This window comes from Heptranchias perlo, chromosome 13, assembly GCF_035084215.1.
Source record: "Heptranchias perlo isolate sHepPer1 chromosome 13, sHepPer1.hap1, whole genome shotgun sequence".
Taxonomy (NCBI): domain Eukaryota; kingdom Metazoa; phylum Chordata; class Chondrichthyes; order Hexanchiformes; family Hexanchidae; genus Heptranchias; species Heptranchias perlo.
Window position 1 is genome coordinate 34,728,562 of NC_090337.1, and position 23,045 is coordinate 34,751,606.

Below are 23,045 nucleotides of genomic sequence, written 5' to 3' on the forward strand. Positions count from 1 at the left end.
TTAGAATTTTGTATGTTTCGATGAGATCACCTCTCATTCTTCTAAACATTAGTGAATATAGGCCTAGTCGACCCAATCTCTCCTCATACGTCAGTCCTGCCATCCCAGGAATCAGTCTGGTAAACCTTGTTGCACTCTCTCCATGGCAAGGACATCCTTCCTCAGATAAGGAGACCAAAACCGCACACAATACTCCAGATGTGGTCTCACCAAGGCCCTGTAAAACTGCAGTAAGACATCCCTGCACTTGTACTCAAATCCTCTTGCAATGAAGGCCAACATACCATTCGCCTTCCTGACTGCTTGCTGCACCTGAATGCTCACTTTCAGCGACCGGTGTACAAGGACACCCAGGTCTCGTTGCACCTCCCCTTTTCCCAATCTATCACTATTCAAATAATAATCTGCCTTTCTGTTTTTACAACCAAAGTGGATAACCTCACATTTATCCACGTTATACTGCATCTGCCACGTTCTTGCCCACTCACCCAACTTGTCTAAATCATATTGGAGCCTCTTTGCATCCTCCTCACAGCTCACATTCCACCCCAGCTGTGTCGTCTGCAAACTTGGAAATGTTACATTTAGTTCCCTCATCCAAATCATTGATATATATTGTGAATAGCTGGGGCCCAAGCACTGATCCCTGCGGTACCCCACTAGTCACTGCCTGCCACCCGGAAAAAGACCCGTTTATTCCTACTCTCTGTTTCCTGTCTGTCAACCAATTCTCAATCCATGCCAGTATATTCCCCCCAATCCCATGTGCTTTAATTTTGCACATTAACCTCTTGTGTGGGATCTTATCAAAAGCCTTCTGAAAATCCAAATACACCACATCCACTGGTTCTTCCCTATCTATTCTACTAGTTACATCCTCAAAAAACTCCAGTAGATTTGTTAAGCATAATTTCTCTTTCATAAACCCATGATGACTTTGTCCAATCCCATTAATGCCTTCCAAGTGTTCTGTTATCACATCTTTTATAATAGACACTAGCATTTTCCCCACTACTGATGTTAGGCTAACTGGTCTGTAATTCCCTGTTTTTTCTCTCCTTCCTTTTTTAAATAGTGGGGTTGCATTTACCACCCTCCAATCTGTAGGAACTGTTCCAGAGTCTATAGAATTTTGGAAGATGATCACCAATGCATCCACTATTTCCAGGGCCACTTCCTTTAGTACTCTGGATGTAGATTATCAGGCCCTGGGGATTTGTCAGCCTTTAGCCCCATTAATTTCCCTAGCACTATTTTTTTTTTACTAATACTGGTTTCCTTCAGTTCCTCCCTCTCACTAGACCCTTGGTTCCCTAACATTTCTGGCAGGTTATTTGTGTCCTCCTTTGTTCTGCCATTTCTTTGTTCCCCATTATAATTTCCCCCATTTCTGACTGTAAGGGACCTACATTTGTCTTCACTAATCTTTTTCTCTTGACATACTTATAGAAGCTTTTACAGTCAGTTTTTATGTTCCCTGCTAGTTTACTCTCATACTCTATTTTTCCCCTCTTATTCAATCTCTTTGTCCTCCTTTGCTGAATTCTAAACTGCTCCCAATCCTCAGGCTTGCCATTTTTTCTGGCAATTTTATATGTCTCCTCTTTGGATCTAATACTATCCCTAATTTCTTTTTTCCTTTCCTGTTTTATTTTTGTGCCAGACAGGAATGAATAAATTGTTGTAATTCCTGCACACATTCTTTAAATATTAGCCATTGCCTATCCACCGTCATCCCTTTTAGTAAAGTTCCCCAATCTATCATAGCTAACTCGCACCTCATATTTTCGTAATTTCCTTTATTTAGATACAGGACCCTAGTTTTGGATTCAACTACTTCACTCTCCATCTTAATGAGGAATTCGATCATGTTATGGTCGCTCTTCCCGAAGGGACCCTGCACAACAAGATTGTTAATTAATCCTTTCTCATTGCACAATACCCAGTCTAGGATCGCCTGTTCTCTAGTTGGTTCCTCAATGTATTGGCCTCGAAAACCATCACGTACACACGCCAGGAATTCCTCCCCCACAGTATTATTGCTAATTTGGTTTGACCAATCTATATGTTGATTAAAGTCACCCACGATTATAGTTGTACCCTTCTTGCACGCGTCTCTAATTTCCTTTTTTATGCCCTCCCCTACATCTCCACTACTGTTTGGGGGCCTATAGACAACCCCCACCAACGTTTTCTGCCCCTTGGTGTTTCTTAGCTCCACCCATACCAGACTTAACTTTCTGCGACGAGGTTAATGGGCAATTAATGTGCAAACGTAGCAACTTCATGAAAATCACAAGGCAGTTAAGGGAGAGATGCCGTTTTCATGAAGCTAATGGCAGAGTGGCGCAAATCAGCCAGCAACCTGTGGTGATTCACAAATCATGGGGTATCTCTTACTTGCCACAAGTTGCCGGCCGATTTGTACATTAATAACAGTGAGCATCGTTCACGCTGTTATTTTTTCAGCAAATTCTGGGCCAATATTTTTATTCCAGTAAATAAGAGCCAAATTATCTGATTTTTTCCACTGACTCAGCTCCTATTTCCTGCTATGAATGAGATAATGACTGGTCAGTTAATTTGTCGCTGATCAGGAGCACCACATATTCTTCATTATGAAGAGTGACCGGTAACATTTTCTACGCACCATTTCCATTTTCAGCATGTCGATACCAAAGTGCATCAAGTGTTCTGCAATATTTGCATCTAGTACTGCTTCCTCTTCATCAAATGAGTATACATCTGCATTGTAAAAAAAACAATTATGCAAGACCAGATTTTTTTTTAAATTACACTGTGCAGGTTACAAAAACTAAAAGTGCACCAAAGGAAGGAAAGTAGATCCTGAAAAAGGACATTGTCCTATTGCTGCTCTGATGATTGTTGTCCCTTGTCCCAACCACATTCACATCTGCAGCTGCCCTGAAGCAGCTTTGATACATTTGTTAAAAAAAAATTTTGGGAGACCCAGGCAGGTGGATCAAGACACAGACAAGCTTCTCCATGGCCATCTACAGTAATGCTCCTTGACTTGACAACAGGATGTAAAAAATCAAGCAGAATGAACTTGACAAGATCAGAAGCCCCCACTGTGTGAAGATGTGGAGCTAAACATTGACACATATTAATAATAGCTAGGAAGAAACAGCCATGTTATTTGTGGAGACAGACAGAGATACAACAGGTATCTTGCATGACAAAATGAGAGTATGAAAGCACCATCAACATTAAACAAGAAAACAAATGATCTTAAACAAATTTATCCTTAAGTCCATCATTTAAATAGAATATACAATGAGGAAAATATACAATGTAGGAATTTCACTTGACGAAAACTTTGAATGCACATCACGACTCCGTCATTAATGAGTGTCTTCCCATTCGTAGAATAAACTGGCTATTCCTCTGCTCTTCATTTTGTTTCCTGTATAATTTTTTTTTTAAGAAATTAAAATTCTTTTCACACTTTACATTATTCTGTATTCTTGGATGGTCAGTTTCTGCATTTTTAAGTTTGCGTCCATCAAAAAGGAATGAAAAACACAACTTGCATTTGAGAGATTTGCAGTTCAGAGAACTCGAAAGACTCCACTTCAGGGTCAGTGCCACAAAGTGTAGGTTGTCAGATTGCATTTTATTATTGAAAAGAATTAACTAACCTGCACCGTCTGGAGTAATGGTTCCTAATTTAACTGCCAATGGGTAATTTGTCTCTCGGTAATGTTCCAGAGCATGTCCATTTCCACCACTGCCATCAAAGAACCATTTCCCACACAATATGGAGCCATCCGTCAGGTTTAGCCAAAGATTCTCCCTCAGATCACACCAGGCACATTTCCAGCCACTGTAAGAAATCGTGGGAAAGGGTAGGTGACAGACACTGCTGGAAGTAAATCTAAAGGTTCTTACTTCATAAAATAACTCAGTGATTACAATAAAGTCCTTGAAACACATTCAACAATCTGACAATGTTGTATGTGTGTGACACCTGAGTAATTAATCACTTTGGAACATCAGGGGCCAAGATCATTTAATGAAAATATACCGTATACAAAGTTAATGAATACCACGTATATCTCTAGGTTGAAGAAAACTATATTACTCAAACAACATAGAGTGGTGACTAAGTTATACAATTCTCTTTCACAACCAGAACAAACTTCAGTAATCTCACATAGAATTACATATGTTCAGCAGAGAAACAGGTCCATGCTGGTATTTATGCTCCATACAAGCCTCCTCCCTCCTTATTTCATCTAGCCCTATCAGATATATCCTTCTATTCCTTTCTCCCTCATGAGTTTATCTAGTTTCCCCTTAAATGCATCTATGCTAGTCACCTCAACTACTCCTTGTGATCGTGAGTTCCACATTCTAAACACTCTCTGGGTAAAGAAGTTTCTCCTGAATTTCCTATTGGATTTATTAATGACTATCTTATATTTATGGCCCCTAGTACTGGTCTCTCCCACAAATGGAAACATCTTCTCGACGTCTACCCTATCAAACCCTTTCATTTCCTTAAAGTCCTTAATCAGGTCACCCCTCAGTCTTCCCTTTTCAAGAGAAAAGAGCCTCAGCCTATTCAATCTTTCCTGATAGGTATAACCAGTCAGTTCTGGTATCAGCCTAGTAAATCTTTTTTGCACCTTCTCCAGTGTCTCTATATCCTTTTCATAATATGGAGACCAGAATTGTGATTAGTACTCCAAGTGTGCTCTAACCAAAGTTATATACAAGTTTAACATAATTTCTCTGCTTTTCAATTCTATCCCCCCAGAACCCCAGTGCTTGGTTTGCTTTTTTTATGGCCTTATTAACCTGCATCACTACTTTTAGTGATTTGTGTATCTGTATCTCCGGATCCCTCTGCTCCTCTACCCTATTTAGACTCTTATTTTCCAAATAGTGTGTGACTTCCTTATTCTTCCTACCAAAATGTACCACCTCACATTTACCTATAATTGAAATTCATTTGCCAATTACATGCCCATTCTACAAGTTTATTAATGTCTTCCTGCATTTTGTTGCAGTCCTCCTCGATATTGACGATATCCCCCAATTTGATATCGTCCACAAATTTTGAAATTGTACTTCCGATCCCCGAGTCCAAATCGTTTTTGTAAATGGTGAACACCACCGATCCTTGTGGAACACCACATCCCACCTTTTGCCAGTCTGAGTAACTACCGTTAACCCCCTACTCTGTTTTCTGTTTTGTTGCCAGCTTGCTATCCATTCTGCTACTTGTCCCGACTCCACATGCTCTGACCTTAGTCATGATGTGGAGATGCCGGTGATGGACTGGGGTTGACAATTGTAAACAATTTTACAACACCAAGTTATAGTCCAGCAATTTTATTTTAAATTCACAAGCTTTCGGAGACTTCCTCCTTCCTCAGGTAAATGTTTCAGGAGCTCCTTGAAGCCTACGCATTTATACATATAGAACAATACATGGTGTTTACAGACTGCCCCTGCAACTGCCCGTTGCCAAGGCAATCACCGTGTTCAGACAGAGAGGTGTCACCTGCAGAACCCCCGAATACACATTCAACAAAAAAACAAACAGGGAAAAAAAAACAGAGAAAAAAAACAGAGAGAGGCAGAAACATCCGGAAGGCAGAGAGAGCCAGCAAATGACCCATTATATTAAAAACAGATAACATTTGTTCGCTGGTGGGGTAACGTGTAGCGTGACATGAACCCAAGATCCCGGTTGAGGCCGTCCTCATGGGTGGGAACTTGGCTATCAATTTCTGCTCGACGATTTTGCGTTGTCGTGTGTCTCGAAGGCCGCCTTGGAGTACGCTTACCCGAAGGTCGGTGGATGAATGTCCATGACTGCTGAAGTGTTCCCCGACTGGGAGGGAACCCTCCTGTTTGGCGATTGTTGCGCGGTGTCCGTTCATCCGTTGTCGCAGCGTCTGCATGGTCTCGCCAATGTACCATGCTCTGGGGCATCCTTTCCTGCAACGTATGAGGTAGACAACGTTGGCCGAGTCACAGGAGTATGAACCATGCACCTGGTGGGTGGTGTCCTCTCGTGTGATGGTGGTATCTGTGTCGATGATCTGGCATGTCTTGCAGAGGTTACCGTGGCAGGGTTGTGTGGCGTCGTGGATGCTGTTCTCTTGAAAGCTAGGTAATTTGCTGCGAACGATGGTCTGTTTGAGGTTGGGTGGCTGTTTAAAGGCGAGTAGTAGAGGTGTGGGGATGGCCATAGCGAGGTGTTTGTCCTCATTGATGACATGTTGAAGGCTGCGGAGAACATGGCGTAGTTTCTCCGCTCCGGGGAAGTACTGGACGACAAAGGGTACTCTGTTGGTTGCGTCCCGTGTTAGTCTCCTGAGGAGGTCTATGCGATTTTTTGCTGTGGCCCGTCGGAACTGTCGATCGATGAGTCGAGCGTCATATCCCGTTCTTACTAGGGCGTCTTTCAGCGTCTGTAGGTGTCCATCGCGTTCCTCCTCGTCTGAGCAGACCCTGTGTATTCGCAGGGCCTGTCCATAGGGGATGGCCTCTTTGACGTGGTTAGGGTGGAAGCTGGAAAAGTGGAGCATCGTGAGGTTGTCCGTGGGCTTGCGGTAGAGTGAGGTGCTGAGGTGCCCGTCTTTGATGGAGATTCGTGTGTCCAAGAAAGAAACTGATTCTGAGGAGTAGTCCATGGTGAGCTTGATGGTGGGATGGAACTTGTTGATGTTATCGTGTAGTCTCTTTAGTGATTCCTTGCCGTGGGTCCATAGAAAGAAAATGTCGTCGATGTATCTGGTGTATAGTGTTGGTTGGAGGTCTTGTGCAGTGAAGAAGTCCTGCTCGAACTTGTGCATGAAAATGTTGGCGTATTGGGGTGCGAATTTGGTCCCCATGGCTGTTCCGTGTGTTTGGGTAAAGAACTGGTTATTGAAGGTGAAGACATTGTGATCCAGGATGAAGCGGATGAGTTGTAGGATGGCTTCCGGAGATTGGCTGTTGTTGGTGTTGAGTATTGATGCTGTCGCAGCGATGCCGTCATCGTGGGGGATACTGGTGTATAGTGCCGAGACGTCCATCGTGGTGAGAAGTGTTCCTGGTTCAACTGGTCCGTGGGTACGGACCAGTTGAACCAGGAACACTTCTCACCACGATGGACGTCTCGGCACTATACACCAGTATCCCCCACGATGACGGCATCGCTGCGACAGCATCAATACTCAACACCAACAACAGCCAATCTCCGGAAGCCATCCTACAACTCATCCGCTTCATCCTGGATCACAATGTCTTCACCTTCAATAACCAGTTCTTTACCCAAACACACGGAACAGCCATGGGGACCAAATTCGCACCCCAATACGCCAACATTTTCATGCACAAGTTCGAGCAGGACTTCTTCACTGCACAAGACCTCCAACCAAGACCTCCAACCAACACTATACACCAGATACATCGACGACATTTTCTTTCTATGGACCCACGGCAAGGAATCACTAAAGAGACTACACGATAACATCAACAAGTTCCATCCCACCATCAAGCTCACCATGGACTACTCCTCAGAATCAGTTTCTTTCTTGGACACACGAATCTCCATCAAAGACGGGCACCTCAGCACCTCACTCTACCGCAAGCCCACGGACAACCTCACGATGCTCCACTTTTCCAGCTTCCACCCTAACCACGTCAAAGAGGCCATCCCCTATGGACAGGCCCTGCGAATACACAGGGTCTGCTCAGACGAGGAGGAACGCGATGGACACCTACAGACGCTGAAAGACGCCCTAGTAAGAACGGGATATGACGCTCGACTCATCGATCGACAGTTCCGACGGGCCACAGCAAAAAATCGCATAGACCTCCTCAGGAGACTAACACGGGACGCAACCAACAGAGTACCCTTTGTCGTCCAGTACTTCCCCGGAGCGGAGAAACTACGCCATGTTCTCCGCAGCCTTCAACATGTCATCAATGAGGACAAACACCTCGCTATGGCCATCCCCACACCTCCACTACTCGCCTTTAAACAGCCACCCAACCTCAAACAGACCATCGTTCGCAGCAAATTACCTAGCTTTCAAGAGAACAGCGTCCACGACGCCACACAACCCTGCCACGGTAACCTCTGCAAGACATGCCAGATCATCGACACAGATACCACCATCACACGAGAGGACACCACCCACCAGGTGCATGGTTCATACTCCTGTGACTCGGCCAACGTTGTCTACCTCATACGTTGCAGGAAAGGATGCCCCAGAGCATGGTACATTGGCGAGACCATGCAGACGCTGCGACAACGGATGAACGGACACCGCGCAACAATCGCCAAACAGGAGGGTTCCCTCCCAGTCGGGGAACACTTCAGCAGTCATGGACATTCATCCACCGACCTTCGGGTAAGCGTACTCCAAGGCGGCCTTCGAGACACACGACAACGCAAAATCGTCGAGCAGAAATTGATAGCCAAGTTCCGCACCCATGAGGACGGCCTCAACCGGGATCTTGGGTTCATGTCACGCTACACATTACCCCACCAGCGAACAAATGTTATCTGTTTTTAATATAATGGGTCATTTGCTGGCTCTCTCTGCCTTCCGGATGTTTCTGCCTCTCTCTGTTTTTTTTCTCTGTTTTTTTTTCCCTGTTTGTTTTTTTGTTGAATGTGTATTCGGGGGTTCTGCAGGTGACACCTCTCTGTCTGAACACGGTGATTGCCTTGGCAACGGGCAGTTGCAGGGGCAGTCTGTAAACACCATGTATTGTTCTATATGTATAAATGCGTAGGCTTCAAGGAGATCCTGAAACATTTGCCTGAGGAAGGAGGAAGTCTCCGAAAGCTTGTGAATTTAAAATAAAATTGCTGGACTATAACTTGGTGTTGTAAAATTGTTTACAACTGACCTTAGTCATGAGTCCTTTTCGAAGGCCTTTTGAAAATCCAAATATATTACATCTACCACATTACCCTTGTCCACCCTTTCTGTTTCTTCTTCAAAGAATTCTTTAAGGTTAGTCAAGCATGATCTTCCCTTTTGAAATCCGTGCTGACTATTCTTTATGATATTTTTGGTTTCTAGATGTTTTTCTATTACATCTTTGAATAAGGATTCCATTACCTTTCCTACCACCAACGCTACGCTAATTGGTCTATAGTTCCCTGGACTTGTTCTATCTCCCTTTTTAAATACAGGAATAACATTAGCTATCTGCCAGTCCTCTGGCACTATTCCTTTTCTAATAAATTTTTATGTATATGTAGTACTTCTGCTATCTCTTCCCTAACTTCTTTTAATATGAACGGAAGCAATCCATCCGGACCAGAGTTTAATCCTCTCTAAGTGTGATTAGTTTATCAATTATCTCCCCCCTTTCTATCTTAAATGCCTTTATATTCTTTTTTGTTCTCTCCTTCTAATGTCATGCCCCCAGTAGCCCATACCTCATTAACAGTTCAGCAGTGGTAGTAAGGAAACTGTCAAGTCTAAAGGAAGGGCTACTGAAGAAATGGCAGGCTGGTGATACCACAAGGCATCAATGTTATACAAAGCTGTATTTAGACAGCGATGGAATATTGTGACCTTGTTTGGCAGACAAAAGTCTTGAGTCAGAAAGTTAGGGGTTCAAGCCACACTCTAGAGACTAGAACACATAGGCTGTGCTGCACTGTCAGAGATGCCATTTTTTGGGCCCTTCTGCCCTCTCAGGTGGATGTAAAAGATCACATGACACTTTTCAAAGAACAGCAGTGGAGTTCTCCTGGCCAATATTTATCCCTCAATCAACATCACTAAAATAGATTATCTGGTCTTATCGCATTGCTGTTTGTGGGATCTTGCTGTGATCAAATTGGCTGTCGCGTCTCCCTACATTACAACAGTGACTATACTTCAAAAATACTTAATTGGCTGTGACGCAGTTTGGGGCATTCTGTGGTCATGAAGGTGTTATTTAAACACAAGTTCTTTCTTGGAGCAATTCAGTTGTGAAACAATATGAGGAAAACTATTGAAGCAGCAGGAAAGTATTACAAACTTTAAATAGCAGCTTATTTTTCCAAGTATCATTTCACTAAGAAGCCCTTATAAATAAATATAATTTCCTATCTGAACAATATTCAGATCAAAGGAAAATGAAGACTGACTGAGTCACAGGTATACAAACACAACTCTTCATTTTGGTGTAGAGAAGTTTGCTGACCTGGGTGGGATTCGGACTCCATTGTCCAGTTGTCGGAGGTTGTTCTCGTGTTTTGAGTCCTTAAGTTCTTCTTCCCAAGAGTCAGAATCCGGTTTTCTGTACGGAGATCTTGCAGCAAGTACTGCATCACATGCTATTGTCACCTAGTGGGGTGGGGATGAGAAAGAGAATCATACATTAAAATGGTGTGGAATACAAAGCTAAAATAATGACTCATTAAAGCTTCTCAAAATAAAAATCAGTAGGTTTTCATGAAGCACTTAATCAAAAGTTTTTTGGAAGTCTAAGTGCACCACATCATTTGACTTTCCATTATCCACTTGCATAGTCGAGGAGGTTCATTCGGCAGAATACGCCCCTTCTAAAGTTATGTTGGCCACTAATTTATTAGATTATTCTCATACAAGCACTCCTTGAGTTTGCTTCTGATTTTCAATTCCTTGATGTTAGACAGCTGAGCAGCTTTGAATCAATATCAAGCATGTATCAAATTCAAATTAAACTATTTATCGTCACTGAAAATTAACAATGCTGTCCCCATTTCATCAACTTTTGGTCAGTAGCACTCAACCACTATTTGCAGCCTAATTGTAGCATGTGAAAAAGTGGATTTCCCTACGCTCAATATTCAGCAACATTTAATGACTTGTATTTACACAAGTCATTAAATGTATTCACACAATTTTTCCTAACCAATCTTAGATTACCTTATGAACAAGTTGCTGTAACATTGTGGATTCACAGTGGTTGATTCGATGTTCAGAAGCTAATCGAGTTGCCGGGGTGAAATGTAAGGCAATTGTCAGGTATAATGAAATATTAGCGACAGCATTTTACAGAATTTACAGACTTTAAAAATTCAACTTAAATGTGCAGAGATGGTGCAACAGTTGGTGCAGCCCATGACGTGAAGTGACATATCTGGCCTTTAATATGCAACTTTTTTCAATAGAAGTCGTCATTAGAATTGCAAATAAAATTCACAGAATTTCAAATACTTGTCGACATTCAATGCCTAGGGGAAAAAACGCACAGTCCAAGTGGAAGTATGATCTATCCACTTCTTTCTTACTGAAAGGCTGTAAATGAATGTATGCAGCCTATCCTCATACAAGAAAGACACTGGATCCATTCCAAGTCTCCAGAGACTGCTCTCAAAGATAATATGTCAAGATAATTACACAAAAGACAGTTTATTTTTAACAATGCAGATCCATACAAAAACACTGCTATAACAATGCTGAATAATCGTGTCCACTGAGACCATCTGCACTGCAGTGTTGAGCACCATTTGGTATTCTAGCAACTACCGTCTAATTTTAAATATGACGGTTTTCACAGATGCCGAGACTAGTTAAAGTGATACCATACTTACAGGATGGTCTCATGTCTGTGCTGAGTTTGCTGAACTCAATGGTTAGCATGCTGCAATTAGTCTTAGCTTCCCTTAGGGGCAAAGGCTAAGACAGGGGGGGCTGAGTGGGGAAATAAAAAAATAATCAGAGCAGCCATTTTAACTGGAGCCTTATCATCATTTTGGGAATCTGTTGTATTTAAGATTAGTTAGCGGTTGCTTGAGTAACAAAATGGTGCTCACAATGACCTTAGCTTTGGTCTCTTACTCTTGATCATTATTCAGTAACATTTATTAGCAAGGGGATGTGTGTAGACAGGACTGGGCTCAGCTTTTATACTCCCTACCGTCAAATGGCCTGCTGATACTCACTTCCTAGGGTTATACATGAAGAATGACTATTTGGGTAAAGTCCTGGGGGAACTGGTAGCCCAGCATGAGCCACCACCTTCAGCAGAATTGGGAGGAAAGGAAAGAAAAATGTACCATTTGTTCTAAACAAGACTTTATTTCATTGAGCATTTAAGTTTTATAGACTTTACTTTAGTGTTTCCTGTTTTTTTGTAAATAGCAGCAAATATGCTAAGAACACACTGCCCATGCACTGAGAGAAAAATAACAATGTAGGAAATTTGCTGAGCCAACTGGATCATCCAACCTAGAGCTAGAATCACAAAGTCAGAGATCAAACTGTTCCTGGGACTCAGTATAGCCTGGTATAGAGTATTATTTTAGTGTACTCCAAAGGACCTGTGTTTCACTTTATTTTATTTTCTAAGCGAGATACAATTATTGCCTTTTTCTGTACCCAGTGAGTTTGCAAATGCCAATGTGGTAATGGGCCAGAAATTGCTGCAATGGCACGTTTGGCTCGGGAGATCAGGGAGTAGAATCACTATGGGTGGAGATAAGAAATAACAAGGGGCAGAAAACACTGGTGGGAGTAGTTTATAGGCCCCCCAACAGTAGCTATACACTTGGACAGAGTATTAATCAAGAAATAATAGGAGCTTGTAACAAAGGTAATGCAATAATCGTGGGGGACTTTAATCGTCATATAGACTGGACAAATCAAACTGGCAAAGGTAGTCTGGAGGACGAGTTCATAGAATGCATTCGAGACAGTTTCCTAGAACAATACATCGTGGAACCAACCAGGGAACTGGCTATTTTAGATCTTGTCTTGTGTAATGAAACAGGATAAATTAGTAATCTCATAGTCAGAGATCCCATGGGGAAGAGTGATCATAATATGATAGAATTTCATGTTGAGTTTGAGAGTGATGTATTTAAGTCCAAAACTAGAGTCTTAAACTTAAATAAGGCCAATTACATAGGTATGAGGGGCGAGTTGGCTAAGGTAGATTGGGAAATTAGATTAAAAGGAGATAAGTAATGGCAAACATTTAAAGAAATATTTCACAATTCTCAACAAATATACATTCCATTGAGAAATAAAAACTCCAGGGGAAAAGTGATCTATCTGTGGCTAACTAAAGAAGTTAAGGATAGTATTAGATTAAAGGAAGAGGCTTATAATGTTGCCAAGAAGAATAGTACGCCTGAGGATTGGGAGAGTTTTAGAAACCAGCAAAGAATGGCCAAAAAATTGCTGAAGAGGGAGAAAATAGAATATGAGAGTAAACTAGCAAGAAATATAAAAACAGATTGTAAGAGCTTCTGCAAGTATGTAAAAAGGAAGAGAGCAGCGAAAGTAAACGTGAGTGCCTTAGAGGCTGAGACAGGAGAAATTACAATGGGGAACAAGGAAATGGCAGAGACGTTAAACAAATATTTTGTATCTGTCTTCATAGTAGAAAACACAAAAAGCATACCAGAAATAGTGGGGAACCAAGGGTTTAATTAGAGCGAAGAACTTAAAGTAATTAATATTAGAGAAGAAAAAGTACTGGAGAAATTAATGGGACGAAAAGCCAACAAATCCCCTGGACCTGATGGCCTACACCCAAGGGTTCTAAAAGAGGTGGCTGCAGAAATAATGGATGCATTGGTTGCGATCTTCCAAAATTCTCTAGATTCTAGAACGGTCCGAGTGGATTGGAAGGTAGCAAATGTAACACCGTTATACAAGAGAAGGAGAGAGAAAACAAGGAACTACAGGCCAGTTAGCCTGACATCAGTCATTGGAAAAATGCTGGAATCCATTATTAAGGAAATGGTAACAGGGCACTTAGAAAATCATAATGGGCCGGAACTTGCGCCAACTGGCGTGGCAAAACTCCGCACATCTTGCGGATAAAAAGTACGAAAATACTTACTTCGTGGCAGGCGACGTCCACTTGCTCCATTTTGAATCCTTTTCAACGTGTGCACTCTGAGATCAGTGTAGGTTCTCATTCACATTGGACAGACTGTGGGAATGGAAGCCACGCCCACAGAATCTGTCAGGAAGAGAAGTCACGCCCACAAGCAGGCAACTAGAAATCCATCTTTTAAATTAAACTTCTCTATGTTAGTGTAAATAAAAAATTAACATATCTTCTTATAAAAAGCCAAACATATGATTTAATTTAATGAAACAGAAGTTAAAAGTAAAAAAAATTTTTTAATTTTTAAAATTTTTTTTAATGATCAAAAAAATTAAGAGCAATATGACATTCCACATTTTTAAAATTTAATTTTTAGTTTTTTTCGCAGACATTGGGAGTCATCGCGCTTTTAAAAAGTAGTGTAGAGCTGGTATTTTTCAGCGTACCTTTTGGTGGCGTAAGTATTTTCGTTCCAGCTGGGCAGATGGATCAGTTTACAATTTTTGAATGATTTCAGTAATTGTAGCGTACCATGCCCCTTTAATTCGCAGCTGTCAAACTGCCGGCGATCCAATGGGAGCAAGTTCATGGTTGTATGCGCATTCGTGAACTTGCTTCCTGGATTCACAGACAGTGGGAGAGGACCCCATGATAGAAAGGCGTCCAGAGGTGAGTAATTTTTGGCCCAATATGATTAGGCAGAGTCAACATGGCTTTATGAAAGGGAAATCATGTTTGACAAACCTATTAGAGTTTTTTGAGGATGTAACTAGCAGGGTAGATAAAGGGACGCCAGTGGATGTAGTATATTTGGATTTTCAAAAGGCATTCAATAAGGTGCCACACAAATGGTTGTTACACAAGATAAGGGCTCATGGGGTTGGGGGTAATATATTAGCATGGATAGAGGATTGGTTAAAGGACAGAAAACAGAGTAGGAATAAACGGGTCATTTTCAGGTTGGCAGGCTGTAACTAGTGGGGTAACGCAAGGATGCGTGCTTGGACCTCAGCTACTTACAATCGATATTAATGATTTAGATGAAGGGACCGAGTGTAATGTATCCAAGTTTGCTGACGATACAAAGCTTGGTGGGAAAGGAAGCTGTGAGGAGGACGCAAAGTGTGTACAAAGGGATATAGACAGGTTAAGTGAGTGGGCAAGGTGGCAGATGGAGTATAAATGTGGGGAAATGTGAGGTTATTCACTTTGGTAGGAAGAATAGAAAAACAGAATATTTTTTAAAATGGTGAGATACTATTAAATGTTGGTGTTCAGAGGGACTTGGGCGTCTTTGTCCACGAAACACAGAAAGTTAACATGCAGGTACAGCAAGCAATTAGGAAGGCAAATGGTACGTTGGCCTTTATTGCAAGGGGGTTGGAGTACAAGAGTAAGGAAGTCTTGCTACAATTGTACAGGGCTTTGGCGAGACCACACCTGGAGTACTGTGTATAATTTTGGTCTCCTTACCTAAGGAAGGATTTACTTGCCTCAGAGGGGGTGCAACAAAGGTTCACTAAATTGATTCCTGGGATGAGAGGGTTATCCTATGAGGAGAGACTGAATAGAATGGGCCTATATTCTCTGGAGTAAGAAAAGAATGAGAGGTAATCTCATTGAAATGTATAAAATTCTTAGGGGGCTTGACAGGATAGGTGCGAAGAAGCTGTTTCCCCTGGCTGGAGAGTCTCGAACTAGGGGGCATCATCTCAGGATAAGGGGTGGGCGATTGAGGATTGAGATGAAGAGGAATTTCTTCACTCTGAGGGTGGTGAATCTTTGGAATTCTCTACTCCAGAGGGCTGTGGATGCTCAGTGGTTGAGTATATTCAAAACTAAGATTGATAGATTTTTGGACTCTAGGGAAATCAAGGGATATGGGGATTGAGTGGGAAAGTGGAGTTGAGGTAGAAGATCAGCCATGATCTTATTGAATGGCGGAGCAGGCTCGAGGGGCCGTATGGCCTACTCCTGCTCCTATTTCTTACGCTCTTACTGGCAGTGAACAACGCTAATTGGACTTTTAAGCTCACCATTGACATTGCACAATAGTGAGCCACAAATTGCTGGAACATCGATCCGATATCGATGTAGCGATGTCAATGTCGCATCTGGGACCTCATGAAGGTTGTGCCCAATGGCTTATCTCCCTGATCAACCACATGGCCTGATAAAAAGCTGCAAACAGGCCCCATGACTCAGATTGAGGTGTAGCACGGAGAGGTGAGTGACCTATAACTTCTGAAAAGACCTTAAAATCAACTTTTAAAAGTTAATTAAAAAAATTATTTAGGGGCTCTGGCGGCTATCATCATCTGAATACCTGAGCCACCAGCTGCTCTCTAGCCACCCTGCCCACTGCTCTGTGCCTTCCTCAGGATGGCGGGCACCCTCCATGGCCCTAGGGACATTGGGGTCAGGATCTTCCAGATCCAATGGCATCTCCTCTGCCTCCCTGCAGGGCAGAATTGTGCAGTCTGCAGCAGACCACCACAATCTTCGCCACTTTGGTAGGTGAATACTGTAAAACAGCCCCCGACCTGTCCAGGAACCGGAAGCGTGATTTGAACACCCTGATTGTCCTCTCCACTACTTGCCATAATGACGTGCGTACGGTTGTATCTTTCCTGTGCTGCGTTGCTGGTGATGCGGAAGTGTGTCATCAGCCATGGCTTCAGTGGGAACGTCTTGTCCCCTTAAATCCATCCACCTCCTTGTTCCTCTGTGCTGAACAAGTCATGAATGTTGGAGTAACGAAGAATGAAGGCATCATGAGCACTTCTCCATGCTCTGTATTAACGTGCAGGATGCACAGTTGGGCATCGCAGACTATCATAACATTCAATGAATGGTAACCTTTGCTATTTATGAATGTGACTGGTTCAACAAGTGGTGCCTTCAGTGGCACATGGGTCCCATCGATGGCCCTCTGCACTCTTGGGAAGTCAGCAATCCTATGGGAGCCAATAATTTCTACGCACACAGTTCCTTTCAGACTGGGGCCCTCTGCAACCTTACGCAAGGAGCAGTGAGGGCCTGCATTCAACAGATAACGGATGCCCCATTTTGCAGGGCATTCGAGTTGATCAAATATGACATGTCCCCATTTTTCTTCTTTGGATCTCGCTCTCCAACATTTTAAATCCAAGCTTTATAATTTCCTGATTTAACAATTTGTTCTAAATTAGTTACATATTTCCCACAATAAAGAGGTCTTAGATCTTATTGACCTCAATTTAAAACCTTTAAAACTACTTCACGATCTACAATTCTACATATACACAATTAAGACCATACTCAGATCATAAATGGAAACTAGGCGTGCTTTGACTTGTATATTAAAAATTGCGTTCTTAAAATATACACTACATTTTTTGGTTAGCTAATTTTTATATCTCTCTTATAGAACAGGTATAGAATGCTCAGGCTAAAAAGCATTGTACTTCTTCCCTCAACCTCCCCCCTCCACCCCAAATGCAAAAGGTTTTGAGCATATCAGGTGTAAACAATAAATGCAAGGCCGCAGCTTCTGAACACACTCATTTACCAGCGCTGGCAATTCTTCGATGTTCGGCAAAGAAATTTCATAGTGGTCAGGAAAGATGACTAGTTTAGCTTCGTCTTCATATTCATAATCTTCAGTGTTGATGTCATTATTCTGCTCCAGGTCTGAGAGGGAGAAAAAACAGGATTAAAATAAAAACAGATTAACATGTTGTCTCACCTAAAGATGAGTTTCTTCAAACCCAATTTTCGAGAGGAAGATCCTCATGACCCACCCCCACGACAGCCCTCCTCCTGCTCCCCCTACCACCCCGCCCGGCCCCCGCACATTCACCCCCCCACAACTTCATCCACACACTCCCCTCGCCCACCATTTCACCCACCCTCCACACACACCCAACCCCCCACCCACGCCCACCTCCCACACACACGACCATCCCCCCCATCCTCCTACCCATGCCCAGCCCCCAACACACCCAGCACCCCACACTTCCAGCACCCCACCCCACACACACCCACAACCCTACCATCTCCCCCACCATCTCCCCCACACGCCCAGCACCCCCACTCATGCCCAACCCCCCATACGTCCAGCTCCCCACACATCCAGCCCCCCACCCCAAACACACCACCATCTCCCCCACAAGCCCACCCTACCCCCACCCTCTCCCCCACACGCCCACCCGACCCCCACACGCCCACCCCCCCACCCTCTCCCCCACACGCCCAACCCCCCACCAACTCCCCCACCCTCCACACATGCCCATGCCCCACACACACGCCCACCTCCCACACACACAACCAGCACCCCCACTCACCACCAATGCCCAGCCCCCCATACGCCCAGCTCCCCACACGTCCAGCCCCCCACCCCACACACACCACCACCTCCCCCATGCCCACCCTCCCACCATCTCCCCCATAAGCCCACCTCCCCACCATATCGCCCACCCGCCACCATCTCACCCACCCGCCATCTCCCCCACCCAACCCCCGAACCCACCTCCCCATCTCTGCACCTCCCCCACCCGCCCACCCCCCCACCCACAAGCCCGTCACCCCCACCACCACCACCACCCCGCCCCCCACTCGCCCATCCCCCCCGCCCCCAAGGCATTGTAACCAAGCTTCATTAGAAACTGAAAAAAATCTAGTTAGCATTTTTATTTTCCTCTGCATTTTGTCTGATTTTCAAAATCAATTTAAATGAAAACAGATTAAAATTACTTTCCCCCTCCTCCAAAATTCAAATACCAAATCTAACACAAATTTAACCCTGCGAACCTCCTGCGGTTTTAAGACAATTGCTCAAGAAGAACTTTATATTGTAGGAGTGAACAGTCCCATTCTGTGGGTCAGATTTTTAATGCTGGATTCTTGGAAGCTGCAGTCAAGAAATACAACAGCAATCTCAGTGACATTTTCAACTTTCAAAATGGAATCATGGGGATACAATTACCAGCTTCCATGGAGGAAGGAAAAATACTTTAAATTCACTTAAAATGATAATTACAGACTAGTAAACATTTAAAATATCAGAACTTACCACACCATAAGTACATGCCAATGTGAATATTTAAAAGCAGATGACTAAAAAAATCCTTCAACATCTTTAATAAGACTATATATGCTCTTATTAAAAATCCAGGTTTAATGAGCTCTCAATGTTAAAATATTTAATACAACTCAGAGTATTTCATCATAAAGATATGACATTAAAAAAAACTACCATAATTTTGCACACAATGTACATTGACATAAAACCACACTCGAATTTTATAACCATCACAAACTGATTCAAAATTCAATTATGATTTTAATTAAATTTTAAACTAAAAATAGATGTCACTTTAGTAAAGAAAACCTATAATATTATAGGAATAGACTATTAGGCTATTTATTCTGTCAGCTTTTATTACCTAAAATACGTCATCTCTGACTAGGATCATAGCTGCTCTAAAAATGGAATAAATCTTGAAAGCACATCCTCAGAAACTAAACACTCATTACACTATGCAATTTTTAAGCACATAACCATTAAAGATTAGTTACAAGTATGCTTTTCTATACACCTTTGACGGTAAATCATATCAAAAGTGGCGATGTATACAGAACCAGAAACTGCAACTCCCACCATTCTGACTTTTTTCTGTAATCAAAATACTGCACCAGTCCAATCTATATAATATTTGCTTATTTTCCAAATTACAACAATTATTTTCTACAGGATGCTTAAAAATCCACGGGTGGCCAAAGTTAGCATTTGCTTCTGTCTGCAATGACTCACATCCGCTGACCAGTCTTTCTTAGGCAATTTTATGTGTAGCAATTGGTCTGATGGCTCAGGCAAGGAACACATTTTTGTGCCATTTTGAAAAATTGTTAAGATGTACCACAATTCAATACTGCCAAGATCAGGGCTCCAAACCTTAATTATTTCAGATGTAATGAAAACTGGCATATCTTCTCATTTTCCCTGGCCTATTAACTGTTCTGTTGCTATCAAATTTGAAAAGGGAAATAATAGAGGACTGAATGGAATAGTGGGCTAGCAGCCTTCCACTTCACCTTGGGTCCTTGGCTCAGAACCAGTCCAGATTAAGGGACAGACATGAAGTGAGTCAGGCCAACCCCAATGCTGCTCCTGATTCACACAGTCTACAGCAGAAAACTGCTCATAAATCAATGTTAAAGTAACAGGGGTCGATATTTATGTGGCGCATACATCGGGTGGACGGCATCTGTTCTGCCCCCTCCCACCTAACGCAATCGACCTGAGGCATGACCTATTTTCATGATTAGGCTCATTTACAAGTAATTGCCAACCTGCCAGCGCTAATAGGGTCCTATTGAGGAGGCAGGAAATCCAGTGAGCCAGCCGTTACTTAAAAGGTAGCCTGCAGCCTCTTAAAAGGCATGTGCATTTATCAACGGTGGTTAGTGGAAACCAATTTTCTGAAGCAGCAGACATCATGACTACATCCAGGACCCCAGATTCTCTGGTGCAAGTGTGGAGATGCTCATAGAACAACTAAGCAGCAGGAAGGAGGAGCACTTCCCCTCCAATGGGTAACAGGTGCCCAGACAAATGAGTTAGCAGAAATGGAGAGAGGTGGCACAGCAAGTCAACACAACCAGCATTGTTTCCAGGACCTGGCTGCTTTGCAGAAATAAATTCAATGATTTCACCAAGACCGACAAGGTAAGGCTCTCCTTCACATCTTTCTTACTCTCTGCACTGGCCTGTACCAACCTACTTTAGGCCCAGCACTATCAATCCTTCCCATCCCACTTTCTGTGCCACTAATCTGATTACAAAGAGACACTTCAGTGAACCTTCTTCTGCTTACCCTCACGACTACTTCCCCCTATTGGCCACATTTTCTGCTGCTTCTTCTCATCACGCACAATATGCTGTGCTGCCTCAGACATCTTCAAAACCCTTCAACAATCCTGTTCCCGCCAGGCAGAAGCCTGAAAATCGGCCCCATGCCATCAACTGAAACTATTTTGGTCATAATTATTCCTGCAGTCAATTAGTAAAGGGTCTAAATCTATACTAGACATGATCCAGTTGCTCTTGCTGCCCTTTTTTTTGTGCCAGTACTGGATTTGTTTACAGCACAATGCTCATTCAACTAAACAGCTGCTGTTTTTTATCAGGCCCAGCCAACTCACTTTTACTGTCATATGATGACGTACATACGTTTGAGTAGATGGTAATCAAACTAAATTAGCTTGCTGACTGCACATCAGAACAGTGAACCATCCCTTCCTCATCTCAAAAGGAAGATCCTTTACTTCCCAGCCCCTAAAACTGAGTCAGCAATAGACAGTTACTAAATAACAACATGCTACTTTTAGGAGAATGATGTGTTCATAAGAAAGCTGGATCCATAAAAGGGAACATTACTATAGTAATCAAGTGGAAAACACCAAGGTTTACAGATGACATTTGTCAGCTTGGGTGTATATATATATATATATATATCTCCCCTATTGGGGCTGACAAAAAATTCCATCAAAATAGTCATTCTCATAAAAGTCTGAAGAACCATTAAAATCAGGAACAAGTGCAACAATTTTTCTACTTTAAAGCTCTTTCTATTTCCAAAAACATTTAAAAGGCATCATATTTCCTGTGTCACGTCTCAGGCATCATACTTGTAATATGTGCAGTCTATGTCACAGAGAGATTGTCCATTTGTATATATGGAGGAGGACAGAGAAAAGAGAGGGAGAGATAAAAGAAAAAACAGGCAGAGGCTACTTCAAATACGACAGACAGAATCCAATAAACATCTTTGGTTGCAATTGTTCATCTTTGAATTGCAAAACATTTACTTTTCACAGTGGAAAAGTCAAATTTTGCGTATGTATAACAATATTTCAGTTTGTGTGGTTTTGAAAATTATTCAAATACAAACTAGACCATAAATTTAAAAGCATTTACAGCCAAGCATGAGAATCTGTGCTGGCATATTCAGGGTTCTGTCCCTACCATAATTGGATTGCACTGAGGCAAGCAGCTGCTGCTGAAGTTGCACACTTCCAACAGGTGGAGCTACCATTCCACGGTGTACTACACTCAGGACGATGCTGGCAATGCAAAGTTGTCTTTTCTCAGCCTTCTTTTTGTATAATGGGCTGAAAAGCTAATGGGCAGTATGTAGATGAGAAAGAGGAAAGGGACAAGGATAGATCATTGTGGGGACTCCTGCATTTCTGGTTTAGGGGCGGAATGAGAAGCCATTACTGGATATGCTCTGGCGACAATCAGTAGATAAAAGTTGTGCCAAACGAAGGCAATCCCACTGAGCTGGACAATGGAGGAGGATGGTGCAATCGACCATGTCGAAGGCTGCAAAGTGGTCAAGGAGGACGGGGACAGTTAATGCACCACAGTCACAGAGGATGTTATTTGTGATTAGGTTCGGTCTATTTCAGTCCTGTGCGACAGAAACCTGATTGGAGAGATTCAAACATGGGTTCGGAGAAAAGATGGACACCGATTTGGGAGGCAAAAACACTTTCAAAAACTTTGGAGAGGAAAGGGAGGTTGGAGATGGGGCGGTAGTTTGCAAGGACAGAGGTTGCATGGTCAGCAGTTTAGTGAGCGAAAGGTGGGTCTCATGGACAAGATTACACAGAATATACAGCACAGAAACAGGCCATTCGGCCCAAAAGGTCCATGCCAGTGTTTACGCGCCACACAAGCCTCCTCCCGCCCTACTTCATCTAACCATATCAGCATATCCTTCTATTCCTTTCTCCCTCATGTGTTTATCTAGCTTCCCCTTAAATGCATCTATGCTAGTTGCCTCTACTACTCCTTGTATTAGCGAGTTCCACATTCTAACCACTCTCTGGGTAAAGAAGTTTCTCCTGAATTCTCTATTGGATTATTAGTGACTATCTTATATTTATGGCCCCTAGTTCTGGTCTCCCCCACAAGTGGACTCATCTTCTCTACGTTTACCCTATCAAACCCCTTCATAATCTTAAAGGCCTCTATCAGATCACCTCTCAGTCTTCTCTTTTCTAGAAAAAAAGAGCCCCAGCCTGCTCAATCTTTCCTGATAGGTAATACCTATCAGTTCTGGTATCATCCTGGTAAATATTTTTTGCACCTATCCCAGTGGCCTCTTTGTCCTTTTTTTAATAATATGGAGACCAGAATGGTTCATATTAATGTCTTCCTGTATTTTGTTGCAGTCCTCCTCAATATTGACGAT

General features: G+C 42.7%; 1 protein-coding gene across 2 annotated transcripts in view; it reads right to left on the minus strand.

The window, feature by feature from the left end:
• usp13 (ubiquitin specific peptidase 13) overlaps positions 1-23,045 on the minus strand; it is a 95,866-nt gene that overhangs the window by 54,594 nt on the left and 18,227 nt on the right. For both annotated transcript variants that reach the window (XR_010965507.1, XM_067995306.1), the window contains exons 4-7: positions 17,354-17,475; positions 10,180-10,322; positions 3,663-3,847; positions 2,651-2,745 (exon numbers count right to left, since the gene is read on the minus strand). Coding sequence is in view for 1 of the 2 variants with exons in the window: in XM_067995306.1 (XP_067851407.1) it covers positions 2,651-2,745; positions 3,663-3,847; positions 10,180-10,322; positions 17,354-17,475 (545 nt within the window). In the remaining variant the exon portion in view is untranslated. The remainder of the gene's footprint in view (positions 1-2,650; positions 2,746-3,662; positions 3,848-10,179; positions 10,323-17,353; positions 17,476-23,045) is intronic.